Genomic DNA, 12,011 nt, shown 5'->3' with positions numbered 1-12,011 from the left:
GGCAGAATTGGCTACACCTGCTCCTGTATATCCCTGTAGCCCACACAGCTACTGGCTCTGTGACTCACCAAGATCCTTAGAGCCTTGACTTTCGCTGGCAAGTTCACCCATCCTCACCAGTGCGTCGAAGTAGCCCTTTGCTGCAAATGTCACACCTGGAAATATAAAGCATTGGGCATCAAAATATGGCCAGTGGCTATTATTACATACAGACAAGGGGCTGGATTCATAACAATAGCAAGCCTGTAAATGCACAGGACTGCAGTGCACTTGGAGGCCCGTTAATGCTTGATGAATACAGCCCCACGTGCCCCAGTGTTTTTCACCATCAACATCAGTGCAAAAAGAAAGAATAAATAAAAACAATGGGCCTACACAGTAACACCATTAAGATTACAAAACTGGGTAAAACATGCTCTTGTTCATTTGCGCAGAGATATACTGTACAGTGTGATCCCTATTGTAGCAACAGCACCACAATGCATTTCAATGCAAAACGGAAAAAAAGGAAGGATTGTGCAGTAGAGAAAAAGAAAGCTGCTGCAGGGTTGTTAATCTCCCAGAAAAAAAAAAAAATGAATAAGCTACTCTGGATGCTAAAGATTGAAACTTGCCATCTTATATTAACCCCTCCCCCCTTCCATTTTATTACAATCTGATGGAGTGAAAAGAAGGGCTCTTAAAGAGGCAGTACCAGAAATCGTAGTGCTGCCAACACTTGCTCTACGATCTCAATAAAAGGCCTTGGAAGTAAAGCAGCACACCCACGCAATACAAAGTGTTATTTATAGGATTCCAGGTTACCGCTACTGCTGTAAGAAAGCTAATTGCAATTAATGACCAGTTGAATTTACGGTGCATTAAGTCTAGTGCATCAGTTGAAGGGACATAACTGGGACACCAGAGAGAACCTTTGTCTTGGTTTGTTATCTGTGAGCCGCATACCTACTGTACTGCCAAGCGAAAAAAATAGGAGTCCTCATATGTAACAAAGTTTTTGCAAGACACACTCAGTTAAAACACATTTTGCAGTGAGCGGAGTTTCTGTTTTAACCCATAAAGTACCAAATTACAGTTTCTTTGAGGGAAAAAAATAAAAATAAAAACCAGAACACAAGCTGGATTTAAATAATTTGACACATTTAAAAATAATTTCTTCACAGAAAAAAAATAACCCTTTGTTTTGGATGCAAACTGCTACGTCCTATTTTGAGGACAGTCAAGTTAGACATACATGCAAATCAGACCAGTGAAATTTCACACTGGCTATAAAGCTCAACACATAGTGAATGGAGCTTCAGTTTCTTATTTTATATTGAGGATTATCATAAAATAATCTGTAGGGCTAAATCTGCAGAAGTAACAGTTACATTCAGACTTAACTTTTGCAGTTAACAAAATTAGAATAAGTTATTATAACAATATAGTTAGAGAATTTTAATTAATCAATGGGTCATCATGGGTCACGAATGAGCTTATTTACAGGAACAGCTGGAAGGTTCAGTGTTTTTACCTTCCCGTTTGTCATTTGCAAAGAGGTTATTGACAGACGGTGTAAATGGTAAACAATGCTCCACTTATCAAAATGTCAATGACGTCTGTTTGCTCCAACAAAACATACCGGGTGGTCACTTGGGAATCCCATGCTGCTTCTGTGGAAATGAACCCTGGTCTTTGATTTCTCAAGATCTTTTAAAAAAAGCAGAATCTAGCAACCCTAAAAGGAACCATATACATGTCTTTCTTGGACATCATCCTTCAATTTGCCACAGGACAACTTATTGCTGTACTTTATTTTAACTGCTATGATGGACCCGATAATACAAAAATAAATGCATTAGCTTTAGAGGAGTCACACCTAAATACAGGACTGCAAATGATTCCTTCAAAAGAAGCAGTAGTCTGCTGGTGTCCAGAGGCAACTCCAAATAGGTTAGCCTGAATTCAGGAGGATTAGTGGCTAAATCTCTGTGATTCCCCTGAGCGCTGTGGCGAGGACAGGGGATTAAAAACCTGATGGCGAGGAAGTAACTAAACTAGGAAGTAACAACGTGCAACTCTTCTACTACCATCCTTTACTACTGTGCTATTCCATACTGCAGCCCAGCACTATAACCACCGAGCTACTCAAACACACTGCCTTCCTATTAATGCACTACTGAACCTCAATCCTGAACTAGCTCACTTACAAACTAGGTCAATCATTTCCTTAAATCCCCTCCCCCCCTCCTTCTATGAACTGTGATTAGATGTACCTTACTATATCTGGTACAGCCGCCCAGCCAAACACTTCACAAGGCATTCAGGATTTTGCTGTGTATCAGCTACAAACACTAATCCTTCATTTTCTATTTGCTTTAAGTCTTGGTGCTGAAGGCACCGGGTTCAGCAGTGGATTATTTATATGGGAAGATGTCCGTTTCTCTTCCCTTTGAATGTCTAACTCTGTTTTGTTTTGCCAGCAGAGTAGTTAGGTTCACCAGATCCCAAAGCAGCATAACCCAGGGGAAATAGCTTCTGGATAGATAATAAAAAGAAGACCACCGCCAAAAGTCCATCTTGATCATTTTCAATAAGAGTCCAAATATTTTCTTTTAGTGTGGGTTGCTAAGCATTCCCGGAGCTATGGCGCAATGCTAACAAGAAAAAGGCCCATCAACAAAAAAAATGTTAAAAAAACACCATCAAGCTGTTTAACTGAAAGCCAGCAAAGGGGTTATTGACCAACTGAAAGAAGGAGCAACACAAATGTTTTTATTGCATGGTTTTATGAATTGCTTTGATATGTAAATCTTCCCTGTCATGCAATTTGCTATGCAGGTCTTGTGTGCAGTTTTGAAGGAAAATGTGTGTTATAGCGAATGCATATATATAATTACACAGAAGTAGGTTAAATAAAGCTCCCAGTTTGCCTGTCGTGGTCTGTTCCTGGATGAAGGGAAGTTTTCCCACCAGATCTTTAATGTTTTCTTTTATGTTCTGAACCAACCAGCTGCTTCCCAGCCAGTGACATGCTTTGATCCCAAAGACACTGCAATGACCTAGGTGAACATGCAACCCAAGAGCTTTCTGTAACCTTGTGTGGCACCAGATTTACATTTCACAAATGACAATTACTGTACATGTTTGTTAACACTTGTGTTGCTTTTTAAACTGCACATGGCCAACTGAAGTGCATGGCAGCTGAGATTTATTAATAAGATTCATTTCAATAGCTGTAAGCCCCCTTTAAAAACTCTGAATGTGTTGACCCCTTACATATTTCACTAGCCTTTTTAATAGGAGCATTTACCCCAGTGAATTATTCAACCTCCTCTTTCCTCTGCTACACCCAAGCATCACCTCCCCCATCCCCCCAATCCCCCAGCCCGATTAGGAGGCAGTGTGGTCCAGTGGTTAAAGTCCAGTGCTTGTAACCAAAAGGTCCCTGGTTCAAATCCCACATCTGCCACCGACTGCCTTAGTGTGTGACCCTGAGCAAGTCACTTAATCTCCTTTGTCTCCATCCTGCAGATGAGATGTTAAATCAACGTCCTATTGCAAGCAACTCTGCATATAATGCACAGTTCACAGCCTACCTCTGTAAAGCGCTTTGCGATGGTGGTCCACTATGAAAGGTGCTATATAAAAATAAAGATATTATTAATTCTCCCTCATTCCCCCATCCCCATTCCCAACATGGGACAGCACTGGAACAGATTTCTAACCCTGCACAAGGAGATCACATGCAATGGATGAGGTGTTTTTAGTGAAGGATAAAACTCCATTCCAGAGCCTTTCCCATGTGCAAGGGAGATACAGGTCCTCACAGTTTGCCTTTCTTCAGATGTAGTTTAATTGTGTGAATTTCACTTATTTTTCAGTATGTATTCCCCTAAATCCTGTGTACACAGTTATTTTATATCCTCTATGGGGTACATTTCTTGAGAAATGTGTGTAACAGGGATATTCCCTTGAGATCTTTGTCCCATATTTCAGAGGAGTGGTCTTTAATACCGTATTACTGCAGCGGAGGATAGTAGAATATCAAGCACACAATCTCTTTCAACCATAACATACTGTGCAGTGCACATATTTCAAAGCAGCAAGCACTTTGGGATATGTGTCTGCTATATATAAACTGTATAATAGCACTGAATGTCATTCAATTAGATCAGGACACTCTGTACGGATTTGTACTTTTATATAGGTCCCTCCAATTCACTATGTGAGAATCCTGGCTTCTGTTAGCCAGTCTAATACAAACATTTAAAAAAATAATGAAATAAAATAAATATCAGCAGATGAAAGCGCTGCTGCAGTCAAGGAGTTTGCCAACTGCCTGGCAGAGGAGATACATTTAGGGGGGGGGGGGGGGGGGGGGGGGGGGAGGGGGGGGAAGTATTATTAAAAAGACACTTACTGGAAAGTGCCTTCTCATAGCTCTTCCCCATGGCAACGAAGTTCCGCAGGCAGGGATTGAACTGCTCCATGATGGACTGCAACAGAAATAGCATGTTCTGTCAGCAGAGGCAGAGGCAGAGGCAGAGGCAGAGGCAAGCCTTTGCATTAGCATCCCCTGCAAGCACACAGCCCCCGCGTACGAGGGCCCTGATTCATTCAGAAATTACTCCCACATAGAGCTGAGGCACGAAAGACAGAGGGGAGGCTACGCACGTCCCCCCGTCCCCCATCCCCGTCCTCCCCAACCAGTTACAGCTTACTTAGCCCACAGGCACCATTCGCCCACACTGCTCATCTACACATGTCAGGATTCTTCTCAGCAATGTAATTGGTTTTCGAGCATAGTACAGAGTGATCTAAAGGAAAGATAGAGGACTATTGAAGAGGTTAGAGACGGGAAGTGGTTTAACCCAGTAGTTAAGAGAATCAAGACAGAGGGTAGCAGTGTGGCTTTGTGGTTCCAGCCGAGGGACCAGATGGCAAAGGGAAGCAGTGGGGCCTACTGGTTAGTGCTGAGGGACTGGGAACCAGCTGACATTTATTGAACTGCTGTATAGGTGCACCTCTACAAGTCATATATTATTTGGATTAAAGGGTTTAAAGTCTCTTTCAGTATCTGGTAAAGCAAGTATAAGAGGTGCAGACATTATTCACACACTTATTATGAAACACAGCATTATACTGTGGCGTGCCACTCCTGAACAGCCTCTCTATTAGTCATTCAGCCTTCAATGTAATGCCATTACAACTAGTGCTCCAAATCTCTTTACAAAATCCTTCCCTTCTATATGCTTTAGGAATTTTCCTAAACTCAGGTCCAGGTCAATCAGATATTAAGTTAGGAAGCTTTTGTGCTGCAAAACCCAGGGTTACCCCACTCTCAACATGCAATAATAATAATAATAATAATAATAATAAATTTGGTGACATTTTTAAAATTCATAAAAATATAGGTTCCCACATACATGCCAAACGCCAACTATGGCCCTAAGGCTTTTAAATTGTGCCTTCCAGCTTCTCAATGCCTGCATCCATCTGGAAGGGAAATACAATTCGCAGCAAGTCAACACCGCTGGGATATGCTGTGAAGCTATTTATATTCATTATAATATATTCCACTGGATTATGCAAGAACACACGCTGGCATGATAGCTGGTTCAGGAGGAGCAGCCAATGTCGATGGTAATTAGTTTGACGACAGCAGTTCGCTGAAAGAAGACAGAGGAGATAAACTTCCTTAAATGGAAATTCCTCCTTTAAAAACAAAAAACTGTATTTGTTGCAGCGTTTTATTTGCATTGTTTAGGTGTGGTCAAGTAGAGAATGTGAAGATTGACAAAGGCTTTTCAACAAAAGAGCCCAGATAAATGTTTAATTTTTGTTTTTTATTTTCCACTCCCAATTGAAGTATTTCATGAGGGCCTATGTAACGATTTCTTTTTCTCCTTCATACATCACGCTGACGTAGAGGTGTGGCCGCTCCATCAACCATACCTTCCAGACCCTCTGGAACACAACGCTGCTCTGAGATTGTGGCTTGTTTCTGAATTAGCACGCCGTGTTAGACAAGCATGCTCATTAAAATTGTAAATCAGCATGCAATGTCACACAGCCGGCAGCGTTACACGTCTATGACAGCACATTGGAGGGTTAGGGACCTTGCCCTGTTTACATGCATTTGGAAATTGCATTGGGCTGACCATACACATGACGATTAAAAGATTGTTCCATTGACTCTTCTGCAAGTTGAGACAAGCGTGTGTGCTGTGCGGTGGAAAAGATTCAGCTCCAAACTGATGGGCTTATCCATAACTTAACACACAGCTATTAGTTATAGAGGTGCTAAAACAAAAACGCAGTAAAGAGTGACTTCTATATTTATGTGTTGGTTTTTTTGTAGAGCCCTCTCTTTTCTTCTGCAGGACATGAGAGATATGGGAAGGCAAGACTCACTGCATAGTAGTCTGATCCATTCCAGGTTCCACTGTGAGCTAATGGAGAAAGGAGCTAGTTCTCATAGTTTTTACTGGGATTGCTAGAGATCACACTAGTTAGGTCCCATAGATTTTATTTTTATTTTTACTCTGCATTTACATAACGCTCAGTGCTAGGGGAACCAGTTTTGTTAAGAGCATAAACACCAAAATTTAAACCAGACAAACTGGCTCACCTGCACAAATTACAAACCTGGGATTTGTAGCTCCAGCTTCAAGCAGAGGCATGTTCAAAACACCTGATCATGCCATCCCTAGGACAATATGGTGAAATGAATCGCCACACACACACACGCTGCTAAGACCACAAAACAAAATTATCTAACTTATACAAACACCTACCCAACATTACTGAATTATTTGGACTTTAAAATCAGAATTACATTATTTCTTACGTTATGGTGTGTGATTTGGCGAGGTTTTATTTTGTTTTATATTACCACCTTCCTATTCTGTGCAATAAATAAAGACACAGTGGCACTGGAACAATTTTTAAAGTGGGGGTGCTGAAAACCATTGAACAAAACTGTAACCCCTGTATATAAAATGGAAGCCATGCAATGCCAAGGGGTGCTACCACAACCCCAGCACCCCTAGTTCCAGTGCCCTTGTAAAGACACTGCTTAGGCACACCATCAGTCTCACATCAGAAGCAATGCACTCTCTCTTGTAGGTGTTGAGCCTTTTACACTGTAACTAATTACATCTCCCACAGAGCTAGAGAGCTTAAGCTAGCAGTCAATGCAGAGGAATCCTAAGAATTTAACTCATGTGAAAGCTGCTGTTCCCCCTTTGTGTTTTATGAAGACATACAGGGTCTAGACATTGCAGCATGTGCCAAAACAGCCACCTGTTTGTGAAGGGTGTAGATATTTGAAACTGTGCCAGAACCTGTACTACAGCATATCACAAGGTTTAATATTACTAACCACAGCAGCTAAACTTCAACACTATGCTACAGTACAAGAGTAACTATATTGTAACACAGGCATTTTATTATTGCAGCTATACTATACAATAATATTGAGGCAGTACTTTTATAGTACTTAATGTAGCACCTGCTGTACAGTAAGTAACTAGCTTCTCTAGTCTTTTAATATACAATAAATGACGCAAACTTTGCACTGCAAACAAGGGCCAGTCAGAGAATCGCGTAATTTACAGACAAGCAGTCCAAATCACTGTAAATAGAAAATCCACTCTATTACTACTTCATCCAAAAGTTGAAGCCCATTCTTAAGAGTAGATTTTGAGGTCAGCAGTTCCTACAAATACTGTAAAAAGAGAAAACGCCCAGTTACATGCATACCTGGGATTGTGTAGTGCTGACACATACTGAAACAGGTTAACACTGGCAGGTGGCACACCCATTTCCTTTAGTTGTCTGGTACACAAAGTGATGTTTATTTACAAGGACTTTTGGGCTTGTCTGCGGATTGGATCAGCTGGAGGCTAGGCATCTTCTCAGATGGCACAGTACTCCTCCCAAGCATCAGTTTCGATCACAATTATACATTAAAAAAAAAAAAAAATAGAAAGGAAGAAAATGGCATTCTGGGACTGCTTAGCAAATACTGTCCTCGGGCCAAGTATGCAATCTAAATGCATCAGCTACTATAGATTTATTCTGGAATAGCAAATTCACTGCAATAAACCATAAATCGAGTCTGTGCGATTAACTGCTTACAGACTGCGAGAGGGAAGGCAGTGTGTTCTAGGAGTTAGAACGAAGGCAGTGGGAGGACGAAGTGCCCAGCTGTTCAAGGCGATGGACTTGGAGACGAATGAGACCCATCACGGATAGCGCAGGTTATGCAGCCATGGACAGAGGCACTCGGTGCTGGGCTCTGGGGTGTGCATTCCTCAGTCAGCAGCAGAGAGAGGGGAGATGAAGAAGGAGAGCAGAAGACAGAAGGGAATGGGACAGGAAGAGGGAAAAGAGAGAGAGAGAGAGAGAGAGAGAGAGAGAGAGAGAGAGAGAGAGAGAGAGAGAGAAATCCTGCACTCCCTGACAAGCAGATTACCTAGCAGGGGACAAGTCTCGAAACAATAGGAGAGTGAGAACAAGAGCACAGACACTGCTGAACACACATGCTGCACAATAATAATAATAATAATAATAATAATAATAATAATAATAATAATAACTCCTTTTAATTACTATATGATGAAGCTGATTAATTCTTATTCTGGATTCAATACCGCCCCTCCCCCTGTATTAACAAGTAGCACAAAAATAACTCAAATTCTGCTTTCCTCCCCCAGCAGAAGTTCACAGCTGTTCTGGTGACACACAAGCAATGCTGCACACCCTCCAAACGCAGGATTCGGGTCAAACCACAAATCTGTACAAACCTGTTTGTTGGCATAAAGCTCAGAAATTCTATCTTATTTATTCACTTGAATAAGATTGGATTCTAACTGAAACAGTGCAATATCTCCTTGAGGAATTTTAACTATTGACATTTTCCAAAAACATAGTTTTTCAAGCCAGCCATGTCAACAGAAATCACATCATCTCTGTGCACTCCAGAACAATGGTACCGTCCCTTACTGTAAAGAGATTTACACACCACTTCCCAGTTAATTACTGCAAGATAAGATATTACTTCCAGGGTCAGCCTCTCCAATATCTTTTCTCTCCTGGGAATCCCACTTACTGCTTGATACAATACTATCAGCGATCAGCTGGCCCTTCTGTGTAACATTTCTAAAACACGCATAAATGACTGAGGTGCTTGTCAGTTCATGCAGATAACATAGGACTACTAGATTTTTTGTGATCCCAGCACAGTAAAGCCCTGTGAATCAAAGTCTGGGGGCTGCATTGTAATTACAGGAGAGGTGGGAGCACTCAGCGACAGCAGCAAACCCGCCTCCTCCACTTCAATTAAAGCTGTACGGTGGAATCTCAAGCAACTTCATGATATAATTAGGGGGCACCTATTGAAATGGATAGCATTCTCATCAAGGCATGCTACCGCCCATCTCCCTGCTTCCAGCCTCCAGGCTGCCTGCCCCAGCAGTGAGAGACAACTCTCTCCCCTTCTCATTCACACAGAGACTGCAGGCTTTCAGAATCCCTGGGTGTTCCAATGATGGAATGGAACATTCGGATTCTACAAAAGTTCTGATCTGAACGTGTATTATTTTCTGATTTATTCTATTTTAAAAGTGAGCATCTCCACTAGTGCAAAAAAAAAAAAAAAAAAAAAAATGATTAGTCAAGGACAGTCAGATGTGACCCCCAATGCTACCTCAATCCTCAACTCTTATGAAATACTCACTAATTGCACTTATTAAAAATCTGTTTAAATAAATAAATACTGTACAGTAGATGCATAGTTTACACGCGTAACATTTTTTTGCTGTAAATATGTCCATAGTGAGACATCAGCAAAATGAAGTTGCTGCAGATATTTCCCGTTAGTCCTTTCAATCTTTGCGAATTATCTTACTAACTGCCTCCCATAACTCTCTGCTTGTTTCAGAGCACTACAAATCTGCATAATTATTTGTAATCTATTCATATTGGTCTCTCAATCTGCACATAATTCCCGGATAATATTCTGCTTCCAGCAACACGTTCAAGCACAAGTACATCATGACGCGGTTTGAGTTTGCAGCGATCACCTTTGTTGCATCTCTCTCTTTCTCGCTTGGTGCTCTCACTCTCTCCCACATCAGAAGATCTCATCATCTCTAGTGGTGCTTTCCCCAAGTGCACAATTAACAACACTGCGTTCGGAAATACTAGAAACTTGAGTATACTACTAACAGATTCAGTACCCACCGGTAGGGTATATACAGCAACATCGACTAAGAATACATACTGCAAACATGTCCAATTCAAAACAAACAAGGGGGATACACCTCCCAGTATGACTGCTTATCTACTGTCAATTATTTAAAATGCTTTCCGTTGAAATAAAAAAAAAAAGTCATACAGTATATTAGAAAAAACTGTATAATCAACACCTCACTAAATCTTTCTCAGCTGCAGTTTGTAAAGCATGCCATTTCATTCCTGTGCGGAAACAGACTTGCCATGAATATCAGAAAGCTCCCCTAGATCCAAACTCATTACTGTATCTCCTTGGCCACTCCCCTTGAACTTTGACACTGACTGCAAGAAAACAGCTGGTTTGTGTTGCTAGGATACCATCAGTGTTTGTCTCCCTTTTATTTGGTGCAAACAAAAAAAGAAAGAAGTAGTAGTGAAGCAATCAAAGGAGAAGTGGCAGGCATTCCCGATTCAGACAGCTTGTTAATAGAAGAAAGACCCAGCCCCAAGTGTGAAACGCCTGTTTATTTATTCGAGGGAACTCTGCTCCAAAGCCATAGCAACAGAGAAGAATTCCCTCACTGTTACAGCATTCCCAGTACAGTGGAGTTCAAACACTTTCTATTCTCATTGCAACTTCTTTCTGAGCAAATAAGAGATATTTTTTTATACAGCAGTTATATTTGTTTGAACCCTAATTTAATTAACAAAAATCATAAATACAGCAATTGTCCATTTTAAACACTTTTTTGTAGAAACATTTGTTGACCGGACTGGGACTGTTTCACTGTAAAAGACACCAAAGTGTCCTTTGTTATGAGTGTTTATTAGAGTAAATACAGACCAGTCTCAATGTCAACTGAAGTGCTTTGTCAGATTTCCATGTGTTTTCTACTGTAGCAAATAGATTTTTGGAAAAAAAAAAAAAAAAAAAAAAAAAAAAAAAAAAAAAAAATCAGGATCCAGAGGTAACGAAGCAATGCGTTTTGATGTTTTTGTTGTTGTCATGTTAACAGAAGCTAATCTCTTCATTAGTCGAGCAACAACACAGCACAGACTTGAAAACAAACAACCGGCCGCACCCTGACATTTCGCATTCTTAGACTACCATCAGAGCAGACTACACCTCTAAAGTACATATCTTGTCACAACAGTATGGAACAGTGAGGTGACTACCAACCAAGTTCTCCTACCACTCATAGGCAAATGTTTAAAAAAAAAAAAATTAAATCTGTATTTTCTATTCCAACTATGAAACACACACACCCACTGACACACTCACTGAGTCAGTCAAACACCTGAAACTATTGGGCAAGGGGTTGCTGTAACATGACTCTGCATCTTCAAACTGTGCCGTAGCCTACTTAATGACTGGCACCTTGTTTCAGAAATGAGGCCATTCCGTTCCCACCATTCCAAAAATAAAAACACACTTCCAAACGAACAACGATAACTGCATTGAAACTCCTTGAAGATCTAATAACTGCACCTCCTGCCAAGGTGGAACCAGCACAGGAAGGAATCAAAGATTACATGGACACCCCCAGCACAAAGGCTAAATAATTCTGGAGTCTTTCCCTACAGCTCTGGCTCAGGGTTATGGGGCTCTGGCAAGCTTCTACCTGGAAGCCTGGCTATAGAACTTGTAAAGGCTGCGGAACATGAGACCACTCATCCTGCTCCAGGGACTGCCCTGGAGCGCAGCCAACCAACTGCAGCACCAGAGTCGCAGGTGGTGTGTCTGGTGCTGAACTGTCTTGAAGATCACTACCAATACATCCCTTCAAGAA

General features: G+C 41.1%; 1 protein-coding gene across 10 annotated transcripts in view; it reads right to left on the bottom strand.

The window, feature by feature from the left end:
• LOC121295348 (brain-specific angiogenesis inhibitor 1-associated protein 2-like) overlaps positions 1-12,011 on the bottom strand; it is a 52,051-nt gene that overhangs the window by 37,642 nt on the left and 2,398 nt on the right. For 9 of the 10 annotated variants that reach the window (XR_005946905.1, XR_005946904.1, XM_041219854.1 and 6 more), the window contains exons 2-3: positions 4,403-4,478; positions 69-155 (exon numbers count right to left, since the gene is read on the bottom strand). Coding sequence is in view for 8 of the 10 variants with exons in the window: in XM_041219854.1 (XP_041075788.1) it covers positions 69-155; positions 4,403-4,478 (163 nt within the window). In the remaining 2 variants the exon portion in view is untranslated. The remainder of the gene's footprint in view (positions 1-68; positions 156-4,402; positions 4,479-12,011) is intronic. The other variant, XM_041219857.1, reaches the window with a different exon arrangement.

Source organism: Polyodon spathula, chromosome 20, assembly GCF_017654505.1.
Source record: "Polyodon spathula isolate WHYD16114869_AA chromosome 20, ASM1765450v1, whole genome shotgun sequence".
In the NCBI taxonomy this organism is placed as follows: domain Eukaryota; kingdom Metazoa; phylum Chordata; class Actinopteri; order Acipenseriformes; family Polyodontidae; genus Polyodon; species Polyodon spathula.
This window is presented reverse-complemented; position numbering and strand designations above follow the sequence as displayed.